The following is a 27,732-nucleotide window of genomic DNA, read 5'->3' on the forward strand; positions in this document are numbered from 1 at the left end:
GCCGGGCAGCGGCACTCGCAGCGACGGGCCGCGGCAGCAGCGAGCGCCGAGCCGAGCAGTCCGTGCATGAGTCTCGTCCGGCGCGGTCGCCCGCGCCCCGCGCACCACCATGCAGCGTCTCGTCGTGCTCTTGCTGCTACCGGCACTCGTGTCATGTGTGATCTACGACGAGATCCCAGAACATACTTTGTGCAACCTACACGACTGTGAATGCCTGGACAGCGGACACCCCTCATGGAAGACTGTCAACTGCAACATGACCACAACAAAGGTAAAAAGACATAATTATTTTATAACAAACAAAAGTGAATGTGCGTTGCCAGATGTGTTGCCGACGGATACTCGCACGTTTGAGCAGTATTCGGGTTCGGGTTCTAACTTGTTTCTAGGAATGTAACGACTGAAAGTTTTCGCAAAACTTGGTTTAGATAACGGCACTAAACTTTTATGACAAATCTCAACCAACCAGTGAATTGCACCTTCATTAATTTTGTAGTTCTTTAAGTGTAATTACAATTGTCCTACGTTTTTGTGGTCTTTTTCACAATTTTATTAAAAACATTAAAACTTTAACAGTAATGGCCGATGAAACAACCAGTAACTAAAAATCCAGGTGTACCACGTAGGTACCAAATAAAAGGCAAACAGTCTTTATTTGGCTTCTTATGAAAATGAACATAGTAAACGTGAATAACTGAATATAATTAATTTCATAAATTTACAAACCATCGGTTCAAGCGATATGTCATCATTACATCTCATTACTGCGATAAATAATATGATATACGGTGCCAAATTGACACAAATGTTATCATTGTGTAAAGCAAAACATCAGATGTGTAGAGTTCTCCTTACGAAGCTGTTGTTAAAAAATGAGTAAACAAACAAAGCTTCTACCTGGGGTCGGGCGAGGGTTGGAGCGCGCAACAAGTGCCGCGCCACCAAAGAGCCTCCACAAATCGTCAACAAGGTGCTTGCTGTTTGTCACGTACAATATTCAGATAATCGCGGTCAAACGACCTAGTTAATCGTGCACGTAACAACCGCTCAATTAAACTAATGAGTAGGTATCCTTTGTAAACAATACTATCTCTTTACACTCAAACGGCGAGTTCCCGAACGGTTGTCGTCACCTTCCATGAGGAACTGCAAAAGTAAGGAAGCTAAAAGCACACCGAAATCGCGCGCCACCGCCAGACTGAGCTATTTGCGGTGACTGCGAACGCACTCGCGATTTTGACGACTAGTTCATGTGTACGTAAATTCTGGTATAATGGCGCCCCGCATAAACGGTGCATTTTTGCAGTCAACAAACGGCATAGTTGCACTCAAATTATTGGAACTCGTCTCTGACGCCATCTATGTATATCATAACGTTTAAGTTGAAGATAAACATCAAATAACTTGATGATGATCTTAAATACAGAAAAACCATTTTGTCCGAAGAACTTTATTTAGTTCGTGAGAAGTAAGGATTATTCATTTTTGATCATTGCTTATTATAATGCAATACCCACAATAGGTATATTGACAGAATTTGGCTACAATTCAACTTTTACAAAATAGAAATATGTGTCAACGACCGACTTGTCTGGTCTCCGGCAGGCGAATGTTTTGTATGACTAACCTATAATTATGCTCACACACTTGTATACATTATACAGTTAAAAGTGGGGGACAATGACACACAATAGTTTTGATATTCTTCCCAAATGGACGAGATAGCTAAACGTGACGTCATTTAAGCATTGAAAATGTTATTATAATGAAATTCAATAGTGGAAAATCTTACGACCATATCTTAGCGTTTACAATCCAGTTCTTTATCTGTTCGATTTGTAAAAAATGTGAATGCAGTGTGTTCAAATATTTAAGAAGCAGTAATGGTCTTAAAATAACTGACTGACTTTTAACTCACTTAAGAGAAAGTTAAGTGAATCAATATCACAAGGGCCGGTAAGGCTCGCCATTAAGGCGGAAGTCAGTGATATGCGTGACACTTATTACTTGGCAGATACAGACAGAAAGAGCAAGATGCAAACTTACTTAAAAAGGCGTAGCGTTAATGTAATCTCCATATAGATGCAGGCGCCTAACGCATAATGCGGGACGGACGGAGTCATAGCGTGAACAGCAGTCCGAGACGTTACGAGGTAATCAATAATGGAGGATTAAACAAGATCAATTGTATGATAGATATTACTAATGGTGCTTGTCTAACGAAGAATGCACGCCGGAATCACCATTTCTCACATGTTGAGCCAGCCAAGCGTGCACTCAAAGAAACAAGGACAAGCTATTATATCCGTTTATAAGATTTTCGGAAACAAGAACGAAATACAAGATTTTAAAGAAAGTAGCAAATGTAACAGGAACTTTGCACAGTTGTTTATTAAATGAAACGTACATTACACATTATTTAAAACTGTAAGATTATTATGTTTCTTTCAAGAACGTCTCTACTACAGTGCAGCCTCTACGCTTAAAATATATGATATTTTGCGAGCCTTTAAAATCAATTTCATCCAGATTAAAATTCATTATTAACTTACAATATCTGATCTGATACCGAACATACTTCGTATATAAAAATATGCTGCCGACTGCTCTATGACTGCTCTTGGGAATGTCAATTAAAATCGAGTCTTGGATATTTTGTTTCAAACCTACTACATATATGCATTTTAGTAAAAAAGAACCCACTTTGGTTCTGAAATTCCATACGATTTTTTTCCTTTCAATAAGTTTGAAAGTTCACCTATTAAATTGTCGTTTTATATATTTTAACGAAAATATTTATTTGATCATAGTCATAACAACGGTAAACTTAACGCAATCTCTACCAGTAAAACTTTGGGCCAAACAAGAACTTCAATTGCACAAAATAATTTAGCATTTTATAGAAATGTCCATTACAAATTATAATTTTGTGTATAATCTTCTTATATAATAAAAGAAAGTCGTGTTAGTTACTCCACTTATAACTCAAGAACGGCTGAACCGATTTAGCTGAAAATTGTCAGGGAGGTAGTTTAGAGCCAGGAAAAGGACATAGGATACTTTTTATCCCGTTCGAAATAAAAAAAAGTCTGTTTATTTATTGCCATTAAGGCGGAACAAAGTTTGCCGGGTCAGCTAGTTAATTTATAAAACAACGGATAAGCTACTTTCATTGAGTGCCATGATATTGAGGCGTTTTATAACTATTGAATTAAGAAATATTATGAAATCTGTGCCAAAAATTCGGCAATTTCAAAAACGTATTGTGAATTGTTCCATGTTCAATTTATTTTCAGTGAGTAAAAGTGATTTCACACAGGACAGTTCATTACAGTAGACACATAATTCGGACTACGTGAAAACGAATCACTAGGAAGTTAAAAAGCAATAAAATAATCGTACGCTATGTTTGCTCGCATTGAGGACGCTACGCAACATGTAGCGCGGGATCAACGTACAAACCATAAAAAAACGTAATGAGGATCGCTTCCTGTGACGAACGTGGCTCCTACTACGATATCCGAACGGACTCGGACTAAAGGGCAATATGCACTCATACCCGCGGCCCTGCACAGTACTGCACACGCCTGGTCCCTTTACCTAAAAGTCTTAATTTCCAAAACAATATTTCTATGTATGGGCAAATCACTTTTCTACACTTAATGGCTATGGCTTTATTATAACAATATTTATCTTAGCCATAAAACTTTAATATCCTGAAAATCAATCAATAAAAAGATTAATTTTAAAATCTATAGGATTCATTTTAGTTTTAGCAAGATTAGCGATTGACTACGATCGCGTTAGCTTATCAATAGGATTTAACAAGATAAGATAAAATTATTGTAATAGAGTTAAATATAATTCATTGTATGTAATAATTAAAAAATATCGACAGTGATGTATAAAACTATAACATACAGTTTTTAACCTGTAACAAAAGGACGTCATTCTTTAGTTATGAACGTTGACGAAGTTTTCAGTGGAAATTCTTTATTAATTCTATAGGCAGTTTAATTAAAAAATATAATACAAAGCTCAATGATGGTAAAATCATAAACAACCTTTAACCGTTAGTTAATTACTTTGAAAGCTATTAGCGATGGTGATGGTACCTGCAAGAAGAACACAAAGTACTTTCCAAGTCTTCTAATCTTATACAAATACGCAATGAAATACTATAGGGACTCTACCTGTACACCATTATTGATTATTTTGGCATACTCGTATCGTACATAATATAGACTGTGAAAATATAGGCTATTTTTGTCCTAAAACACATAAGGTGAAAAATAAGGTACGAAATGTTTTTCGTGGAACCCGTCAAAATAAGACTTTGATGAAAATGATTGCGGTAATTGTAAGTAAAATTGGTTATTATTTCACGTTAAAACACGTGATTATTTTCATACTTCCATGCAGATAAATTCGCAAGCACCAGCCAGTGACAATATTAAAGCCATTGTGCATGCGTTTATTCATCAAACCCACACGTACACTTAGGCTGTCCAATGTAAATTTAAAAATTAAGGACGACAATGATAACCATTGAAAATGACTGAAACGCACACATTATTTAATTATTTTACAATCACGCGATTTAATATTCTTTCTTCATTACATTAACTAATTATAAATTTATAATACAAAGTACCATAAGGTAAAGTTTTTTGAAGACCTTTGTTATTCCGAAGGTGTTTTACTAAATGATGAGTCAATATAATGGGTGCATGAATCATGTTGCACAGAATGGGCTAGTTGATATAATAATTAGAATTGCTGACATCCGCTTACGGTATTATGTTCTTATTAGCGCGATTTGAATCAATGGGTTTTTATTTTTCAAAAGCCTCTGAAAATACCCGAAAGAACATAATTATACTGTTAATTTAAAACTGTGATAACTTCTTCATTCTTGTACTTGTCCTACATAAATGAATATTTTGATAACAATGGTGAAATCTACTGCAATTCCAGTCTTCTAAACACTAAACACTAATTACCGAATATTTTAAATCCGCACGAAGTCGGGGTGATCGCTAGTTCTCAATTATTTTATAGCCAGCCGAAACATTTAGATGGGCGGGCAACTATTTTAAAACAGATCTCGATCCATTCATACGTCTAACGCTCATATTCCGGGAATAAAGTCTAATATTAAAATGGACGGTGGCAGTGAATGCCGTTGCGGTTTGTGGAATCCGACTGGTTTGATGGCGCATACGCACCGAACAGATGCCATTTACGACAAGTTTTCTGGTGTTTTGCTAAAGTTAGTACAGCCTCAAATAGACGTAACTGCATAAAAACTAAGCATTCATGTAGTTCTTTTATCAATAAAACTGAATAGCAGTATTCACCTAGCAGAGCTTACGAGAGCTTTATGACGTACAGCAGGCCTTTGCATTGTTGGCTTAGCAGCTGTATAGTTTAGTTAGCTAAAAGAAACATTTCAACCTGCACACAAATCATCGAGTTGTTCAGATTTATCGACAGGCGAAGGGAAGTCTAGACTGTCGATTATAACTCAAAAGCTATTTTGGTTGCGTAGTAGTGCCATAACCGGGTTACACTGGTAAGCCAATTAGGTCACATTCAATCAACAAAATGCAAGAGGTGAATGCAAAATTTCGACTTAGGTACTCCTATATTATTTTTCTTTCATTGAATCAAATGTCGGTGTGGGGACACGCATTGTTGATAATATCGCGCTTTCTTAAGACTAATGCTCGGAGTCTTCAATATTTCTCCTTTATAGGTTACGGATTCCAGCCAATATTAGAATTCCAAGGAAGACTTGAGTTTCTATTGTTCAACAGAATTTAATTTATGCTGTTGCATGTTAGTAATGTCATGAAGCCATCGACTATCCCGATCGGGTTTAATAATAAGGCGCAACGAGATTTTACCTGGAAAAATCCAGCCACTCCGTAACGACAAACTTTAATCTGACTGCAAAGGCCACAGCAAATTACATTTTGTTTGAAAAATGTTACGAGTGATTAAATCTGTTTTGCAGCGAAAAACAGTACAGCTCTTTATTAATACAGCGGCTATTTATGGAAAATGTAAAACTAGTTCACTAAATGATAAAATAGTTTACATAATATCTAATCACTGTTCATTAGCATTAATTTTTTCTTAAATTTAGATATGCTCGCATTTAATTACTTCTGCAATTACTAATTGCTTTTCAAATGGTTTTGTACTTTTACAACTTAGTTCGTGAATGATATGAGTGCGTTTGTCAATTTATTATAATTATTGTCGACGCGGATTAAGTAGTATCAAGGAATAAGTACTAGCACTTCGTTTATTAACATGTAATAACAACTTTGAAGCAGAGCACATAATCTTTCCTGCAGAAGTATAACAGACCGAGGACAAAGGCACATTATACAAAATCTTGACATCTGTAGAGCTCGAACAGGCAAATAGAGATCTCGCTTGCGATAATGCCATCCAGCTACATAATTAGCATCTCAGCATGTACTTAGATGCATAAATAACACAATATCAAGCATGAGTCACAATGTGAACGCGATTTCGTATTAACTACAGCTGAAAATGATAAGTTAAGCTCACTATATTTACATAGACATTTCCAATAAATGCGATCTAAAAGTACCTACATATTTAACCGGTGCACAACCTTTTGAGAACAAGCAGTTTGAATAAATCATTAAATAAACATGTAGAAGTCGATGACACCATATGATATAGTTCTTATGATCCATCCTTGCTCGCAACTCACAAGGTCAACGCGCGAGCAAAAACTTCCATCCATAGTATGAATCAAATTTAAAGTTATGTTTTAGAAGGTAAAACCTCAGCTTTGATCATTTGTAAATAGACTTGATCATATTGGAAATAAAATTTATTTGACAAAGTAACGATCCAGGCAAATAATGAGCAGTATTTTGTGAAAAAATTCTGTGTAAAATGTATACTTATTATAAATCCATGATTATCGATAGACTTTTACCTAATTTAAATAATTTCGCTAAAGTAATGCACATTGTTAACATTTTCTTTCATTGTATACTTTTGACCAATTATTTTATAGTTGAATCTACATACTTACTATATTATTGGCAAAAACAATTGCAAAGCATCCATTCCACTCACCGCGACCAGAATCACCGATCGCACCCACCCATTGTTCCAATTGACTTATGCCCCATCACAGTCAACCGAAAATCTCCGGGCATTGTATCGAACGGCTGAGACTACGTCGTTTTAACGCAAACTAACGACCAAACTAGATCGCGGCCCATTGTTTGGGTCCATAGGTTTTTTAAGACGATACAATTTGCTACGATTACCGTAAACCCGCGGTAATGGACGGCCGCCCGACTCGCCATAGCCCGGCAGGCTCGCAGCAGAACAGGTTTCTCACGCAATACTGTTTAATTTGCTGGGCTTAATCATTCAATGCAGCTCTAGTCTAGCACTAACGGGCTCGATTTTGTACAGAGTACTTCCTGTAATAAATCACATAACAGAAAAAAATAAAAGAAATAGGGTGACGNGTAGGGGAGACCGGGGATGGTTGAATATAGGGGTAGGTAGACTAACCGCCAAAAACTCGCCAACGGTTTGAGTATTGCGTCATCTCAGCGCAGCCGCGCATCACTTTCCGCCCCCCGCACAGTCGTCGGTAGCGCCGCGTCGCCGGCACACGCCGTTTTCGAGTAGTGACCCGTGATTTGTTTTCATATCATGTAAGTAATATTTTCGTGTTGCATATTTTTTGATTTGGTACCTACACATTTTATGTTAACCGTTTGCCTATTAGTCAGAGTGTTTTATGAGTCCATATTGATATTATTTCTTGTGTTATTTCTTTATTAGGTGGCAGTGTGTAGGTTATCCATGCCATCGAAACTTAAAATGTCGTTTGGGGTTGGTAGACTAATTTCTTTCGGGGCTGGTTGAACCAACCAACCCCAATAACATTTTGAGTTTAAAATATCTTTAAAATTATCTATTTATTCGATTCTTAATACATACATTCTTTTTATTGCTACAGCACGATGAGGATCTATAAACGAACGACTGAACGATGAAGAAATAAGACCCTTTCCTAAAGCGGCGCCACGTTTAGATAATAGAAGAAATACTCGGAAACGTAAAAGTACTATACTCTACAGGGTGTCACAGAATGGGTGAATCAAACTTCTAGGGGAAGTAGCTCTACTAATGTACTATCCCAAAAAAATATAAAAAAAAATTTTTTTGAGTTCGGATTTTTTTTTAAAGTAAAGTGCTCTAAACTCGAAATCTAGTCATTATTTTCAAAAGTTTGTTTACAGATAAACGAAGCGATCATGTACAATTAATATTAGTAAGAAAAAAGTACAAATAAACTCCAAACGCAGCAATTATAGCCAGATACTTAGGCAAAGCTGATTTACTTTCACTTAAAAAAAAATTTTGTGTCCTTATGCGCTTTTTTTTTTCATATTATTTAGGGATAGTACATTAGTAGAGCTACCTATCAGTTTGATTCACCCATCTGGGACACCCTGTATACAAAGATTGATATGTGATTTAAAATGACACTGAAGAAGATTTTAGTTTAAAAAGTTTAAATACTAAGAGTTTATAGTTTTTTTAAAGACTTATTAAAGATGTCTGTAGCTGATTATACACTCAGCGGCACGGAATTTGGCCCAAGCCTAAACACCCAGATATGAGGCCAAATAGGTGTTGTATACCTAAGTTTCGTGTGACATGTTAACAGAACATTTGTTTTTGTTAATTTAAGTGGCTAGATTTATAAAAAAATGCGTCTGTTTAACTTTTTTGACTCTACAAACGCATTTCGTTGTTTGGAGCGTAAAGAGTACGGGTAAGTTTAAATTCGATATTAAACGTTGTAAGGGTTTTGCGTTTTGTTTTTTGTTTTTAAATTAATCTTAGGGTTATTCTCGTTTCCATAATTTGAAAATAATGCCCATTACTCCAGCTCAAGTTGCTCAACTAGTGTTGCTTAGAAGTCAAGGGCGTATGCAGCGGGAGATGGCTGAAACTTTCAATTTATGGCGTACAAACTTAAGTTACACGTTAAAAAGGCATGACAAGACCGCCATTTACACAAGAAGACCAAGAAGTGGGAAATTAAGGTGTAAATCAGCGCGCGATGACCCGATTATCGTGCTTGCAATATCAAGAAATCGGGTTCTCACTACGTTTGAAATACGCCAGCGTTTATAAACAGCAAGCCCAGTAAATGTCAGTGAGCACACAATAAGAAGAAGGATGGAGGATCATAACCTGCATACTCGAAGACCAGCTGGAGGACCAGAACTTCTCCGATACCTTCGCGAAGTGCGACTTACGTTTTCTAGAAAACATGCAAATTGGACGCAAGGCTAATGGAGTAAAGTTCTATGGATCGATGATTGCAGAGTCACCTTAAGAGTTCCAGACGGCCGTGGAAGTGTATAGAGAAGGTGCGGAGAAGAGTTACTACGCAAACAGACAGTTTTCATAAAGAGTTTACTTCATTATTCTAACGTCCAATTTGCATGTTCTCTAGAAAATGTAAGTCGCACTTCGCGAAGGTATCGGAGAAGTTCTGGTCCTCGAGCTGGTCTTCGAGTATGCAGGTTATGATCCTCCATCCTTCTTCCTATTGTGTGCTCACTGACATTCACTGGGCTTGTTGTTTGTAAACTCTGGCGTATCTCAAACGTGGTGAGAACCCGATTTCTTGATATTGCAAGCACGATAATCGGGTCATCGCGCGCTGATTTACACCTTAATTCCCCACTTCTTGGTCTTCTTGTGTAAATGGCGGTCTGGTCATGCCTTTTTAACGTGTATCTTAAGTTTGTACGCCATAAATTGAAAGTTTCAGCCATCTCCCGCTGCATACGCCCTTGACTTCTAAGCAACACTATTTGAGCAACTTGAGCTAAAAAAAAATGATGTTATCAAATTTCTGACTTCGCCATACCATTTATTTATATGCCCATGTTAACATGGGCTAGTGTCGGCTCATATACCCATTTACCTAACACCCTGTATTCATCATAATAATATGACATTTAGTTTAAACTTCTTTACTGATTTCGATATTTTAATTATTCGATATTTTGAACATTTGATCATTTGTAAATTCGATATTTTGATCGTTTAAAGTCGAGGGATGACGGGATGACGTTACCGAAGAAGGCATTCGCAAATGGTTCGATAAAATAACGAGATACATAGAAGTTATAGGTTTAAAAGATGTTTTAGATGAACCCAGCCGGATATTTAATACCGACGGAAGCGCATTTTATCACCAGAAAGTCTGATACTTGAAAATCGAAGACTGATCAAGTTGAAAGTTCAAATAGCAGTAATAAAAGTTGATTTGTGACATCATTTGTTTCATTCATGTGTTCAATACAAAAGTGTCCATTAATGGATGTTCATAATTGGGTCCATGTCCATGACTGGGTGTCCATTACTGAATTTTTGATGTCCATCAATGGTGATTTCGTAAATTTCAATTTATAATTTTTTTATTAACTAGCTGACCCGGCGAACTTCGTACCGCCTTAGCGTAGAGATTTTCTTAATATTTTTTTCCGTAAGAACCATCCTTGGACTTCCACAAACATTAAAAAAAAAGAATTATCGAAATCGGTTCAGCCGTTCACACGTGATGCCGTGACAACGCGAAACGGGTTTCATTTTTATATATATAGATAGATTATCTATTAAGCATACAGGATTTTTGGTTTTGTTTAAATGTTCCTCATGTATTTAAGTGCCGAAAAAAAAATCACCACATTTGTATCGTCAAAAAACATCCCCTTTTTAAACGAAATTCGAATTTAGTGCGCTTAACATGTCCATGATTGGTTCCATCACCCTATATCATCATAACAAATGTAAACTTCGGCGCGTCGATGCCAATTAGTGGGAAAAAAATAACTTAAGTATTTCCACAGTATTAATCTAGACAAATTAAAATTAAAAGTATATAAGGGGGTGTAAAAAAAAAGCGTTATGGAAAAAACATACCATGTTGACTAGTAGTGACTAAGTAGTGTGTGCTAGAGATGCGGATAAATATTTCCTCTAAATGTCTATAACTGGACAAAATAAATAGAGGTATAAAACCCTGCCCGCGTTTCCTTTTAATAGCTGTTTAAAAGCAGGCCAATACAAAATAAATACCAACGTTAAAAACCAGTAAGTAACATTTAAAAAGTAAAGAGTAGTGATGGGCCGACTATGGTCTTTGCCGACTAACCGACTAGCCGACTAATCGGTTTTCAAATTGCCGATTAGTCGGCCGACTAATCGGCAATGCCGATCATTCTAATACCTACTTGTCCGAAGAATAATTCTAGATTTCTCAAAGAAATAAGAATATTTAGATTTCTTATGAGATATTTAACTTCTTGAGAAATAAGATTTCTTTAACATGAGAAAAATAAAATGCAACATTACAATAACCTAACAATACCTAAGGTAGCGAGCGGTAGGTAACTGGATTCGGGCAGCGCAGGACCGTTCATTGTGGAAAACCTTGGNGTAAAGAGTGATGTAAATTTCTCTGTACGGATCGAAAATTGGTGGCGGGGGCAAGTGTATCGGCGGCCATCAGTTGGAAGCTATAAAAGGCGAGCAAGACCCGTGATTGCGAAACAAAACTGTAAAGACCTGACTCTGAGTCAGTGAAGATTGCCTGTGCGCAACAGGCCGCCTGTGAACTTTAAACGACCCACTCCCGGTCCAGCTGCACTAGCTTATTGATAGGTGACACTTACGCCTGTTGCGATTTTTGATGACACTAATATTTTAACTAGGGATGTTATGGATATGTATTTTCGGTTATGGATACGGTTACGGATATAGGAATAATATTATACCGGTTACGGTTACGGATATTTTTTTATTTCGGATATCCGAAAGTTTCGGTTACGGTTATGGATATAGATAACATCCCTGATTTTAACTGTCTCGTTTCCCCACAAAGTAATCATCTCGACTAATTTTAATTGAACCAGCTTCAAAGCATGCAAATGCACTGAAATCATCTGTTTTAGCCCCAATCCCAACTAATATTATAAATGCGAAAGTAACTCTGTCTGTCTGTCTGTCTGTCTGTCTGTCTGTCTGTCTGTCTGTCTGTCTGTCTGTTACGCTTTCCCGCTTAAACCTCGCAACCGATTTTGATGAAATTTGGCATAGAGATAGTTTGAGTCCCGGGAAAGAACATAGGATAGTTTTTATCCCGGTTTTTGAAACAGGGACGCGCGCGATAAAGTTTTTCTGTGACAGACAAAATTCCACGCGGGCGAAGCCGCGGGCGGAAAGCTAGTAATTCCATAAAGCCGTAAGCTGGATTAAGTGGACCCGTATGGACTGACGTCGAAAACGATATACGTGAAAGGTTTGACATCTGATTTAATCCGTTTAAAAACTCATATCATAAAATGAACGAATTTTGCCTTTCGACGTTGTATTGCTGTGCAATAAAAGCGCATCAATAACTGTTAATATTTATAAAATGTTGTAACTAAATATCATATTTATTAATCTCAGTCTCTTTCAAGAATAATTTTAACTACATTACATTTAGTGGTAATAACATTAATGGACGGTAATCTTTAAGTCGCAATAAGATAATGTAAACACAGGCATTTAATATGACGAAATTATTAGTTTATGATAATCATAATGATCATAATGTTTATTTGCTAGTAAACGTGGCAATACAATTCATAATGTTAATTCAGACATGTTTCGCCAGAGAATTAAGCATGCAAATTATGGTAAAAACTCATGAAAACAGAAACTACGAAAATAATGCTATATAGGTTTAGCCAGGCCTTAGAGTTAATAATTCTTTAATTTCTTTGGGTATATTGTTAAAAAAAAAACCTTTACGCACATAGTCAAACAGCTTTCGTTGTATTGCATAGTTTTTAGAGTATCTTGCAGAACCAATATATGTGGATCTCTACAATTTCTGGGTTAGCCATATAAAATGTCATAAGCCCTTAAAAACAAATGCCTATTTTGCATTTTTTATAAAGTTTATTAGTAACTAGCTTTTGCCCGCGGCTTCACCCGCCTGTAATTTAGTTTGTCACAGATCGTCCTAAATAATAGACTATATTTCATTCTGGGTTACAAACAATAATACTGTAAAGTTTCATCAAAATCCGTTCAGTAGTTTTTGCGTGAAAGAGTAACAAACATCTAGACATCCAAACTTTCGCATTTATAATATTAGTAGGAAGTAGGATTTGTATTGCACAAATTACTAATAGTCCCTACAGCCCCTCGTGGTAAGCTAAATAAGCTTGTTTTACGAGTGGGCTCACCACAATAATCGAACGGCGGTGGGATTCGAACCCGCGTTCCTCGGATCTCGAGTCGGCCAGTCCGACCCATTCACAGTTCGGCTATCGTGGCTATGGAACACCACATATTGCTCTAATGCACTTTTTTATGCAATGAAGGCTCTTTTTTTAAAATAAAAAATAAAATAAAATAAAAAAATTGAGTATTAATAAATAGAGAATGAATAAATCAGCTCTACTATGTCTAAAAATATCAATTTCGAGTGTTACAAGTACGCTAGCTACATAATATTAGTATGTACCTACCTACTTGACTACGGTATACCTAAACGATAAAACATCCATCCTTTAACTACGTAACAAATGACTTATGAATGGATGTTGATCCTAAGGAGAGTTGGTTAATATGAAAGGCCAGGAGCGGCGTCGGTTGACTTGTTTCTGTGCGTGCATACGTTTATTTTTATTTGGCGCGCATGTGAGAGCGGACGTGTCATCTCGGACGTCTTCCTTTTGTAGTTTTATCTTACTCTAAAACAACGCAAGAGAATTTGGAGACTGATCCTGAAAAATAAATCGCTTACGTAGAATACAACTGCGTCGATATATCGACAACATACATATTTTTTCAGGAAAATTATTTCTTTCAAGCTCTAAGACACATAATTGCACATAATTTAAATGTTTTAAAATATTAAAATAATTTAATTACAAATGTAAAAGAAAAGAAATGGTTTAATTAATGTGTATTCGGAACGTGTGAAATATTGGTATAATTTACTTTAATAATGAATGTATATTTCCGTTTTAAATTCCGTAGAAGTTAATTCGTATTAACTTTTAGCGTAACATTCCAACTTGGTGCCTATCTTTGTACCGCGCGGTGAGTCACTCGAACTTTATCTGTCGTCGCTGGGCATGAGCCGAACGCTCGATAACCGACGATGACATAGGTACACAAGAAGCCAATTTTATCAGAAACAATACACAGTGATAATATTCATAAACATAAATTCTTAGTTGGATGGGTGTACGAGTCTTTGTCCGATAGCGGCAGTTTGGGCAGGGAATTTGAATAAACAATGGTAGGATCGAAAGTACCGCTCTCACTTTTGTCGGATGTTGGACAATGGTCATGGCCAGCTAACAGTCGCAGTCTACGTCCAGGCCGCTTGCAAGCAGCGCACAGCAGCGACGCTCCGAGCTCTGTCCCTACTTCAGACGTAATTCAATTAGTAGCCCGTATCCGTTTGGACCCTTACCCTTCTTTTTGAACGAAGCTCCAAATGGTGGCCACCGTCGGTTAAAAAATTTTGATAATGACTTTAAAGAGTTCAGATTACATTGTAAACATTTAGAAGGTCTAATACCAGTGGGGAAAACTAAGTGTTTTCCTGTAACAGGAAAAATATGCATCTCGGCAATAAAATTATTGTTCAACACACTTTACTCGGAAAGAAGCTTTTTTACAAGGTTATTATGAATGTATTGTTTAATACAGCCACAGCGCTACAACTTTATAAAAAGAAGTTGTAGAAAAGTTATTCGCCATGAAACAGAAGCTCATGTCATGTGTATCTACTAAACTGTTTAACGTTTTAAACTCTAGTCACATACGATATTTACTTTATTAACGGCATGAGCCGATTCAATTAAACTTAAGTTTCAAAACATAAAGGGTATTCGCAATAACAAACTTAGTCATAAATAAATAACAAACCGCTGATGAGTAATGTCCACGAAGGCGTTTAGTGTGAAGCGATTTCAGTCACTTTTATTACTGAGATAATTACGCATCAGCTCTATTTTGTTTAGCGGTTACACTTATGTTAATACGCAGGCCCCTCTTTGCCACCAGCCTCGTACTCATGGCCCCACGAAATAGGAGGCCTCCGCCTGCCTTAAAAAAATGATTAACACTAACTAAGCTACTAATTTATTACGATTGTAAAGATATACAAGTACATAATCGCGGAAAGGTTCTGTATAAAGGATTTGCTAAAAACTTTTCAAGGAATAGAGGCCCCACGATTCTTAAACGACCAGAGCCTAAAGACGGCCCTGTAAATACGGAAAGTTAAACCCAAGGTTTTTTTTAATTCCCACGGCCCCCGGTAGTTTAAATACGGCCCTGTTAACATGATTAATATTGTTCTAGAATCTGGCCATCTTCAGCGGAAATCTTCCTGTGGAGACCACCGACCTGGTGGTGACCGGCTACGATGACGTGTCGCTGGAGCACGGCGCGTTCTCGTCGCTGAACGACCTACGACTCGTGCGCATCGCGCACAGCAAGCTGGTGGTGTTCCGCCGCGGCGCCGCGGTCGACCTGACCGTCGTCAGCGCCTACGTCGAGGTCGAGCACTGCTCGGAGCTGCGCGTCGAGGGGAAAGCATTCAGCAACTTACGCGGTGAGTTCAACCGGACAACTTTTATGTTACAAATTGATATGTTAAGAATTTTCTCGCTTGCCAAGTTTTTGCATAGCGAACTAAGAATGCTCAGAGTTCAAAAGTATGCTTATTAATAATAGTTTAATCAATCAAATAAGTTACTTTAACATTTGATGAACAATAGACATGTTGACACCACCAATCAATTGACGTACTTTTTAAAACTGTCAGAACGAAACTTTCCCATAGATTTTTATGGCACTAAAAGCAAGTGACGTCACTATTTTTTCTACTCAATTAAGAGATCAAAATTTAAAGTTTTTAAGACCAGAATGAAGTAGCCTTTTTAGAAAAGTTGTGATTTCGAATTATTGGGGAATGGTGTCAAATTGTCTATTGTATTAGTACGGTTATTTCTAACGAGCGCGAGCGGGGTAACGTGCGTTTTTAAGATATAATAAAACGATCTTTAACTCATTTATAGAGTACTTCAACTCATTTACGTAGTAGGAAGCAGATAAGAAGCACGGCAACGTCGATGCACCCGAGCTACTCAATATTCCAAACCCGTTGGCATGATTTGACCATGGATGTAATCATTTACGGTTGTATATGGATGTGCGTAAGGCACCACTAGTGCTGGTCGGGCTGCTTGGTAGCGGTGACCGGCGCTGGAAGCGTGACATGTATGACAGATTATTTTTCGGTCTTTATTGAAGTCGAACTATCGTCGTAACGTTTGTAGCCATTGTACAATTACCAGTCCATAATATTATTAAACGAATATTGCAACCCAACTGTAACTTTATCCGCTTGGAGGGTTTTAATTTATCAGCCACAATTTTGATTGAATCAGTAATAAATGGTGGTTAATAATGTGAGTTATACATAGTAATATTATTAAAGTCAAAGGTTAATTTAATTAATTACCTACGCTTGCAATTGATTAGCTGGAAAAGCTATTGATAATGGAAAGTAAATAGAATTTCAATACAAAATTATTAATTAAGTAGTTGTCGTATCTCAGGAAGACTTCTTACTTTCTGAGATTTTGTTTAATTTCTTTGAAGTCGTACTTCAGTTGACAGGTCTTCGCGACATAAATGGTAATAAACAGATATCAGTATTTAATTTATTGTTCAACGCAAGTGCTTGGTTAATTATGTTATCCGGAGTCAGCTGATAGAGAAAACAAAGTATCAATGAGGAGTTGCGATTACTCAGCGAAAGAACCGGTTTAGGCGGCACGGCCAGTGCAACCGGTCGGCCGCCGGATGGGCTCGATTATCGGCTCGTTCAATTTCGACTAGATGGACTTCGTTTATTGTACTATTTGTAGTGATTGTGTAACCGCGACAATTTCTATCATAGACGACGGCTATCAGTGAACACTAACTATGTATGTCTAAACTGAAATGTTGTGACTTAGCCACAACGGATTCAACTGAAAGTCTATTATGGTATGCCCAAAAACATTGCACTATATTCCCAGGTCGAATTCAAAACCATGTTTTTTCAATTTATAACGTAAACATGAAACTCTGATCACATTAATTAAGCGACTACATTTAAAGATTATGTGCCAGTTACGTTTAATTTTTTGGACCGAACTTTTTGGAATGATATTGAGTATAGATAGGTAATGCAATGGAACTAAGGAATCTTAAGTTAACTTTAACAAACGTCAACGTCAAAAATATTAAACTTCATACAAAAAACACGGGTTATCGTTATAGTTGCGGTTAAAGTTAGGTGGTGTAACTCAGACTCAAAAATTCAAAGGACCGTCAAAACGTTTTATATTTTTTCCAAAACCAAATCGCTGGTAGGGTCGCCTCGTACGTAGATCGCCATAGAGGTGCCGGTACCGTAAACAAAAAAAAACATGATATGCTCCTGAGTGACTACACGTAATTATTGGTGAAGTAAGAAACTTACGATGTTAGTTGTTGTAAATTTCCAAAGTAAGTTAAATGAAAGCTTTTCTCGCTTCGCGGCGAGGTTGCGCGGTGTTGTTAGCAGATGAAGGTTAGACGCGCCGGCTCCACAGAAACTGACGTGTTCCACTTTAGAGTAACTTAATCTATTCACTATTATCTGGCGAGCCAATTTTTTTGGCCCTCTTCATTCACTATTTTTCCTGAAATAAGCGGGCTTTATTCCCTAGTCTATGTCAGACGATACATGATACCTACATGCGATGAAAACACGCCCGTCTTGTCAGTGTCTGTCGAAAGTTAGCTTTTCTTTTGTTATGAAAGAGCAAGGAAAATACACTACGGAACAAAACAAGGTTCATGATCAAACAACGCTGCTTTTATAATCACTGCACTGTCCAAAATATTAGTGTATGAGTGCGTTCAACGAATATTTCTGGTACAGCTAATAGCCATGCTAGGTCTATGTCCACATTTTTATATCTGTCTTGGGATTGTGAAAGTCTGGGATTTACAAAGCTTAAATTATAACGAGGATGATCTTATTCGGATAACCTTCATCCCCGAGCTGGAGAGCATTAATATGCGATATTAATACCTACAAAGGTATTTTAAAATGCGCGCATCCATATTTTCAGTTCTAAGAGTTTTTTTGAAGCATCATAATTATAATTAACATTACATGCTCGTACGTTACATTCTATAAATAATTTTAATATGTAGCCAATGCATAATATGTTCAACGAAACTATCTGACTCTAAAAAAAATTACGTTAGAACAATGAAGGGTAATTTGCCTCAATTTCATGATTAGTCCAGTAGAATTAGCTTTTAAATCGGAAATAATTCCTACAAAAGATTTTATTGTTTTAATGGCTTCATTGGTTGCCCATTAAGACTCTCCTAAGTTTTCGACTTCGACGGAGTTGTGCTTAAGTGGTGGGGGCCCCCGAAAGGGGCATTTTTCGGTTTTCCGGTTATACCGCGTAAAGGACTTACCCTATCAAAAAGTGGTCTTCATGACGGTTGAAGGGCACTTAATCCTGCATTTAATAAGACCAAATTCATATGTTTTGGACAAACCGTTCTCGCGCTAAAGTTCGGCAAAGTAGAAAATATACGTATAATTAATGACCCTCTCCATGTCCAATGGTTTGTTACCCACAGGCTTCCAAGTCTTGAAAAGGGCCACCTCAACCAGCTTGGAAGCATGTGGGTAACAAGCCATTGGACGTGGAGAGGGTAATTAATTATACGTATATTTTCTAATTTGCCGAACTTTAGCGCGAGAACGGTTTGTCCAAAACATATGAATTTGGTCTTATTCAATGCAGGATTAAGTGCCCTTCAACCGTCATGAAGACCACTTTTTGATAGGGTAAGTCCTTTACTTTTCAACCGACTTCAAAAAAGGAGGAGGTTCTCAATTCTACCCGTATGTTTTTTTTTTTTTTTTTCTATGTTTGTTACGCGATAACTCCGCCAATTATGAACCGATTTGAACAAATCTTTTTTCTGCGTATAGGTAATACCTCAAGGGTGGTCCCATTTAAATTTAATAATAGAAAAAACAACCCCCAAGGGTGGAAAATTGGGGATGAACTTTTTTATACGCAATATCTCCGCCGATTATAAATCAATTTGAACGATTATTTTTTTGTTGAATAGGTATTATCAAAAAGGTGGTTTCATGCGAATTTGAAGAAAATATTTCATCCCCAAGGGTGGAAAATTGGAGATGAACTTTTTTATACGCAATATTTTTAATTTTTAGTTTTTTTTTGTGTTCACGCATTTGAAGTCGGTTTTATTTTTTTAAAAAGTTATTGATAGGGTAAGTCCTTTACGCGGTATAACCGGAAAACCGAAAAATTCCCCTTTCGGGGGCCCCCACCACTTAAGCACAACTCCGTCGAAGTCGAAAACTTAGGAGAGTCTTAATGGGCAACCAATGAAGCCATTAAAGCAAAAAAATCTTTTGTAGGAATTATTTCCGATTTAATCAATTTTTGTGTTTAATTCTACTGGACTAGATAAACTCTGCAATGATGGCGTTAAAGCAAGTAAAAATCCGCATATCTCTAATATTCCAGTTTAATTATAAGGTAAAGCGAACCGCTCTTGTATTGCTTTAGCTACCCACGTTAATAGTTAACGTCAACGTGCACTCGTCGTCAATTTCCCTTTGACAATAATATTACGTCGAGTTGTAGCAATGGGCAATATGATTCCGCAATATGCAAACATCACATGCATTGTTGCTTTATTTTGCTGCGGGATGAGTGTAAGTAATGCAAAATTAATAGATTTTAACAAAACGGACAAAACATATTTATAATCCTTACTTTAATTAATAAAAACCGGCCAAGTGGGAGTCGGACTCGCGCACCGAGGGTTCCGTACAAACCTGCCAGGTTTACAAAGTTCGTTCATTACGACAATCGAGTCATAACTGTTTTTTTTTTCACGGGTTAAAAGCAATAAGATCTAAGTATTTGATATGAATTTCAACTTGATAGCTCTACGCGTTCATGAGGAAAAAAGTAATAAGTTTATATTTATTAAAAAATATATATTTTGTAATGTAACTAAAAATTAAAGGTTTTCGGAATTTTTCCTTTATGTGTGCTATAAAACGTTGCTTCATGCCAAATTTCAAGATTCTAGGTCGACTGGAAGTACCCTTTAGGTTTTGATTCCCTTGCGAGTACTTGCGAGTTTCAAAATATGCAGCTTAAATTGCTGTTTCTTTTGATTGCGTTGACATAGAGTTTGATTTTGTTACAGCTTAAAGGTATTATAGACCTGAGTATTTGGTATGAATTTCAATTTAATACCTCTACGCGTTTATGAGGAAATGGGTAGTAAGTTTAAAATTATTAAAAAATATATATATTATGTGATGTAACTAAAAATGTATGGGTTTCGTAATTTTTCCTTTATCTATGCTATAAGACGTTGCTTCGTACCAAATTTCAAGATTCTGAGTTCACGGGAAGCACCCTGTAGGTTTTGATTCCCTTGCAAGTGTCGAAAATTTGCGGCATAAACGGCTGTTTTCGTAATTTTTCCTTTATCTATGCTATAAGACGTTGCTTCGTACCAAATTTCAAGATTCTGAGTTCACGGGAAGCACCCTGTAGGTTTTGATTCCCTTGCAAGTGTCGAAAATTTGCGGCATAAACGGCTGTATCTTTTGATTGCGCTGGCTTAGAAGTTTGATTTTTTCACAGCTTCAAGGGACAGTAGACCTGAGTAATTGATATAAATTTCAGCTTCATACCTCCACGCGTTCCTGAGAAAAAGGGTCTTGACAGACGGACGGACGGACAACAAAGTGATCCTATAAGGGTTCCGTTTTTTCCTTTTGAGGTACGGAACCCTAAAAACGAAAGCAATTCGAACTTAAGTAAACATACTAGGAATGCCTGATTACTCATGGCATAAAGTTAAGCTGTATTTCTCGTTCGAAAGCTAATGCTTAATATTTAAACAGCACATTTCCAATATTTACATAAATGTATGTATATGGCGTAAACTTCTTCAAGTCTCATGTTTAGTATATGACTTCTGTAAAATTGAATAAGGAAATTATTTTCAGCTGAAGGGCGCAATTACATAACCATTTTGCCTAATTGACGTGCGTACAGCACTGTAGTCGCATTTACATTTTCCGTCTTTGAGATCTCTTGAGGCAATTTTTTTCTTAGTATCGCGCACTAGCGCACGGCGCGGTCGGGGGCAAAACGCAGTGGGCATTTGTGAGCCCGCATGATGCACAGAACTTGAACCCCAGTCCCGAACAGAACTCAATATACCCGGGTGCACTTGTCGTGAGAAATGACGACCCACTGATAAACTCCGTCACATCGGAATAGGGTCATGCCGCTATCCTGTGGTTGTGTGGCATAGCTTTATCGAAGTTCAGTACGCAAACGTGATTATTGGCTTGTACCCGTACTTGTACACAGTGCGGTCCTGCGTAGATATACTCTTATAGTTAAACAACATTCCTAAGATATCGGGGATAAATGTTTTAATTTAGTACTTATCGTGCTATGATAAAAAGACAGCTAAGTAAGCTTAAAGGAACCTAGATGCATAGCAGGGTACAGGTCATAAGATAGTTGCACGATAACTGGTTTTTAATTTATTAAATGTGTGTATTTAGTCATTGAGCCGTCTATTTTATTAAGTACATGAACAAATATCTCATTATACTGTAAGATCAAGGTTAAGTTTTTGTAAAGTAATATTTGGACATGCGCTCAATAATAATTGAAGTTGCCTGTTATTCAATTTACATAAAGAAAGTTCTCATTAAATAATTCCTAACTTTTCAATAAAAGGGAGATCATCAAAATTGCCACAATTATCATCTGATTAAGAATCTACTGATTACACAATGACAGCAAAAAGTATGTCGGCATGAAATGAAACATGTGCACAAGGCCTGTGCTTATGTAGCTTAGCAATGACGCACATTACAAAATATCATCATTATGAAAATTAAAGAGTTTCTAATAAATACATAGTGGCTATGGGTGAATGATTTTATTGAAAACAATTAATTAGTAGAATCATTCATCAATGATATTAATTGGAATATGGTTAGGCAGTAATTAATTCTAGAAGTCTCAAAGTACCCACACAATGGGCAGTTTATTAGATGTTTTATTACCTTGATCTAATGTGATAATTTAATTTGTATGTTCATGAATTTATCGCGAAAAGATACTGATTTTCAAGATTCGTCCGCTGAAGTCTTAAATTTATGATTAAAATAAGGTTATGTTGATTTCTTCACCGACCACCGGGACAAGATGCTATAATCAAATATATTGCATCGAATCTGAATTTTGGGAAGCAAAACAAACTGAGCTGATCTTTTCATTTGGATTGTCGGATGAAAATATGGGTATTAATTACTACCGTAACTAACTAACCATTTAACTTAGCTTGAAATGGAAAGAAAGTAAATAAAGAATAGACAAGTTCCCTTATTTATTATTAAAAACTCGTATGCAACTCTATATTTTAAATAATTTAACCTTTAACTACTGACGTGGGGGCCTCTCAGGCCTTGCAAAAGTCAAATTGTTGAATTTCTCCTCTCCCACGTGCACGACACACCCGAATCTTTTAGTACCTTCGAGTTTCATTGCGCCGAGGCTGTCAACAACAGTGCACGTAATTGCACGCGCAATTTCAGTAGGTAAATTTATTTTAAAGTTTCTTGTGGGCCTCTCAGGCCCCCACCTCAGTATTGGCGTAACATTTTTTGTCTATAGTTTTCATTTAGTTTTCGTCTTTTCTTGAAATAATTTGAAAACATCTATAATATGGAGCCCACAGTATGTCGTCCGAGAGAAAGCGGTATCTCGGAAGTAAAAATAACCAGCATTTAACGAAAAATAGAAGAACAGTAGTTTTTGGCACGTATGCTAGGAAATGATAAGCCAGTACCTGTCTATCAAGATTTAAACGATGAAACCAAGTGACATACATGTATTTTGAAGATTCAAATTGAATCTACATTTTAAAAACATGTATGGCTTCCTTCACTGAGCAAAGCAAGTTTATGCAGACTGTGTTTAATTCGCACTATTTGATGTGTGTAATTTTTTTCCCCCTATTTCATATTAGGATTACTGATATATCATTAGCTAAAAAGACTATTGAAAATTAAGATTCTAAGTTGATTTGTTGAATTTATGAATATTTTTCATGATAACTTTGTGAATCATGACTTCATGAGATTTTTGCCAAAAATACTACATGTTTTCTAAATATTGAAATAATACGTACTTATTAAGAAATAATTTACATAAAAATAGTTTTATTGTATTTCATTATAACCACTATTAATAATTATTAAACACAAAACCCTAAAAAGATTATAGATTTTTAAATATAAGCACACATATGTACGGGCCTCTCAGGCCCCCACGTCAGTGTTTACGTGAAAATAAATCCACCTCAGTAGCTGAAGGTTAATATTCCTTTTAGGAAATATCTAGTTACAAGAACTGGAAATAATCGAGAACTAGTACTAGTTGGAAATGAGCGCCTACTGATCGAAACCGTTTCCGCCGAGAAAGGAGTCGGCTTAGCAGTAGGACCAAAAATGATTTAATTTAGATCCAAATCGAGGACATCTCTGAAGGCGATAGGTGGCCGCAGCGCGCACGGAGCGTCCGTCCACGGATCGCCATCTAAAAATACACGTTTCCCCGACTCGGCATTCGTGTTTCACAGGATAATGACTCATGAGACGAGAGAGTGTAATACAAAAGCGTGAATGTATCTTAGACAATAGGCGAGTGTTCGTTGCGCGGTTATTGGTGCAAACAACTAGCGTTTTGTAATGTTTACATTTCAAATTTTTGTTACTTTACAACAGGCACTGTGAAGGCGCAAGTGTGCGAATTTATCTGTACCTACTTTACATTTTCATTTTGTGTCCTTACAGGTATTTACGTAAACTTAACGGATGATTTTCCACGTTAGTTCAACTTTTTGAATAAAATATTTTTTACTATGCTTTTTATGTGCGTGAAACGAAGATATATATATGTTTGATGTTCTTAATTTCTTTTTGTTCATTTTTCCGATTGCTAAATTTTCATGTACTGTATCATCTATTAACAGTCTTATTCACAAGTGTGCCCTCGGTTCAAAACAATTACGGATCATGAAAGCCGTGTGTTCCCGTATTACAACTGCTGTACTTTGATATCTCGTTATCAGAATACAGCCTTGTGAATAAGATTGGTTGGTATTATTCACGTCATTTATCGCAGCGAATACGTATTTGTAATTAGTATTTACAAAACTTTCAGGTCCACTATCGGTTACTATAAGACATTGCGACCGCGTGTCAATCGAGGGCGATGCGTTTTCGTGGCTGTTGAAGTTGCGCATCACCGACGTCGGGACCCTGGTGCTGAGCCCCGGCGCCTTCACGCTGGAGCCCACGGCCGGCAACGTGGGCGAGCACGGCCCCGGCATGTCGGTCAGTATGCACCTAACATCGATACAATATAACCCACATTATGTACACCACTTACGGCACAGGCAAACCACAATGTTTTTTTAAAGCTTAAGAGCTCCTGCGAATGTTAATGCAACGCGACTGGTTATACTATTTTGTAGAATAGTTATACTATTTATTTATCTGTGCCAGTCAGTTGTGAAATAAATCGCAACTATAAATTAATGGTATTGAAATATTGCATTCCAGATTGAACTGAGACGGTTAACAGCACCCGAGATCCCTTCGCAAGCATTTGGTTCGTCAGCTGCTGAGATAATACTGGAATCCATGGTGGTGACCACCATTCGGTCGGGCGCCTTCTCCGCCAACACGTACAATGTTATCAGCGCCACCAAATGCATCGTCAGTTTCATAGAAGGCGAATCATTCGCACAGAAGTCACTAATTAACAACCTGCTCTTCTTCGATTGTAGAATACAGCATATGTATCAAAGAGCAATACAATCTGCTATTACTTATCTAAATATCAACCACACTAGGTATGGTTTTGTACGAATTTACGGATTTATTGAATTATGTAATAAATAAAACAGATTTAGGTACTAAGTCATATAATTTATATTTCAGATTCAACTTCATCGATACGGGCGCTATCAACTCGACAGTAGCAACGGTGAAAATAGCAAATAGCGAGTTTCATAAGTTTTTAACAAGAGGAATCGAATTATCATCATGGAGCAATCTTTTTATGGAGAAACTCAAATTCGACGCTCTACCGGAACATGCCATGATTGCACATCCAACTATGGTTGAAGAATTTGTCTTCGCAGACAATGAAGTAGAAGAAGTCTCTAAAAACAGTTTGGAGTTCGTAGGGAAAATTATCGATAACAGATTTGGTTACCAAGGTGTTTACAGAAACAATTACTTTGGATCACCGTGCAGTTGCAACATTAGCCTGAAGATAGGCGAGGCTTTGGGGGCTACGCCTGACGGGATATATGCGCTCGAGAGCTACTGCACAGTCAATGAATTTTTTGCACGATGCTTCAATGCTCCCGAGCAAAACATAATTCTTCGTACATTTATAGAAAAGGTGTGTCATGAAAAATCCGCTGTACAGTGTGAACAATACAAGAAAAAATCAGATATTCCAACGGAAATAAAAAATCCACGATTCCCTCACAAACATGAAGAAGATACTTTATCAGAACGAAACAAGAAAGTGATAAGTATTGTCATAGTAACAGCATTAGTGTGCGTCGGAACTGTGATGCTTATAAGTTTTGGAAGATGGCTGAAGAATAGAGGATGTTGTGCTCGCCTAAGAAATATATTTACATCACTAATATCCTCTTGCTGTGCATTTTTTGCCAGAATCTGCGGATGTGGGCGTAATAGTGGACTTGATAACGGAAGATTTGTATCAGAGCTATCAGTACATGAATATTCAGAGCGTCGCCGACTCAATGAGCCACGTATACCGGAAAATATGATCGTAGAAACTATTTTGCCTGGAACTGGAACGCCTTGTTTAGATTTAACCCCCATGGACGATAAAACGACACAAACACTACCCGAAGAATTAACTAAGGAACTGTTGGAAAATTTAAAAGAGAAATTAGAAGATCCAGATAACTATGTTGAGGCCCGAGAAATGATCGAGCACTTATACGAACTTATCAAAGTAGAAGAGAGCTGCAACTCAAATACACCGATCGTAATGCAAACGGAGGAAAATATTTATGAGTTACCTTTTCAGAACACCACCCCTAGAATTGGAAAAAACAAAAAGCAAATGATCAGCGTTGGAACTAGAGCCCCGTCTTTGGACAAGCTACTGCCGCTGTCGCCATACAATAGACAGACTGCGCTAGCACACGAATACTTTGAGCCCAAAGATTTTGCTGTTCATCTGTACGCAGAAATAGCTAATTGTGACAAGGAAAAGCGCACGTTACTGGGCATAATCCCAGATATTGTAGAACAAGTGGTTCCCCGTGGACCATACCTTCGTGCTGTACGTGAAAAGAATTCTAGTCCCAGCACAGCTTCGTCTCCCTCGTCTAAGTCATTAAATAGCATTAAAAAGAGCCCGATGACAGGGCCCAGCGGAAGCCAAATTACAAGCCCGCTACAAAGCCCCTCTAGTATGAAATCTGGTAAATCTACGGCATCTAATTCATCAGGAAAGATGATGAATCGGCCGCTCCCCGAAAAACCGGTTAGTCCGGATCCTGGAGAAGGCCCTTCAATGGTGGGCTAAAGGTGCCGGCTGGAGCCCGCGGGTCGAGGGGCACGCGCGGCGGGCTGTGACGCTGCACCCGTAGCACCCAGCGAGACTTGCGCGATTTATTTGCTGTGATATTATTTTGATTTATATTACTTTTAACTATCTCAATACCTTGAGTGATTGTGTCATGCCAGACACCTTTTAATATAATTTGTAAATATTAAATATTTAATTAATTTTATTAATTACTCAATGGCCTGAGGCCATTACGTAAAAATGTGTAATGCTTCGTATCTGTGTACTATGGTGAATTAATGTATGAGAGACAATGAAAATAGTAATCTAAAGTACATAATCATTAATATGTATTGTTACCTTTTCTTTAATAACATACATATTGTTGAATAGAAACGTGTGTAGGTATTAGATCGATAGATCTCTTTTCAAATGTATGTATTTCATCACTTGTTAGATCACCACACATCAAAATGTTTATTAAGTAATATGGATGGAGTATTATTTTCAAAAGTATTTTTATAATTGACTCAAAGATACCTACTTGTTATAAGACGAGAAATATTTTCTAATGTAAATTATTCTTACAAATTAACTCATATGGTTAGTGAAAATGTAGTGAGTTAGTTCTTTATAAAATTTTACATATTGATATTGTGAAAAATAAGAAAAGTATCATTCAAATTTTATTTTTTATGCAAAAGACAAAGGTTTTCGCTAACTCATACAATAGATTGTGCGTGAATGAACTCTGGGTGTGTTAATTGAATATTATTTTTTTACTGCCAATTTTGTATTATTTATTTTATCATATTTTGCTGATTAAATTAGAATTAAGGAA

General features: G+C 37.0%; 1 protein-coding gene and 1 long non-coding RNA gene across 2 annotated transcripts; both read left to right on the forward strand.

Moving 5' to 3' along the window:
- LOC114361052 (uncharacterized) lies at window positions 1–27,732 on the forward strand. Its single transcript, XM_028315967.1, has 5 exons — window positions 1–271; window positions 15,475–15,727; window positions 24,489–24,661; window positions 24,890–25,182; window positions 25,271–27,732. Exons 1-5 carry the CDS (start codon window positions 110–112, stop codon window positions 26,907–26,909), a joined length of 2,520 nt encoding a protein of 839 aa, XP_028171768.1. The 5' UTR covers window positions 1–109; the 3' UTR covers window positions 26,910–27,732.
- On the forward strand, window positions 7,548–8,108 carry LOC114361053 (uncharacterized). The gene is made up of 2 exons (XR_003656563.1): window positions 7,548–7,724; window positions 8,033–8,108. It is a non-coding gene; the product is annotated as an uncharacterized LOC114361053 (long non-coding RNA).

The sequence above is a fragment of the Ostrinia furnacalis genome, unplaced genomic scaffold, assembly GCF_004193835.3.
Source record: "Ostrinia furnacalis isolate ACB-3 unplaced genomic scaffold, ASM419383v2 OfSCF5400, whole genome shotgun sequence".
Classification (NCBI taxonomy): domain Eukaryota; kingdom Metazoa; phylum Arthropoda; class Insecta; order Lepidoptera; family Crambidae; genus Ostrinia; species Ostrinia furnacalis.

Bases quoted from the DNA above. Each gene is read 5' to 3' on its own strand.
- LOC114361052 (XM_028315967.1), top strand. From the start codon at position 110: ATGCAGCGTCTCGTCGTGCTCTTGCTGCTACCGGCACTCGTGTCATGT. The intron at 15,728-24,488 runs GTGAGTTCAACC...CAAAACTTTCAG, and splicing joins AGCATTCAGCAACTTACGCG to GTCCACTATCGGTTACTATA. The intron at 25,183-25,270 runs GTATGGTTTTGT...TTTATATTTCAG, and splicing joins CTAAATATCAACCACACTAG to ATTCAACTTCATCGATACGG.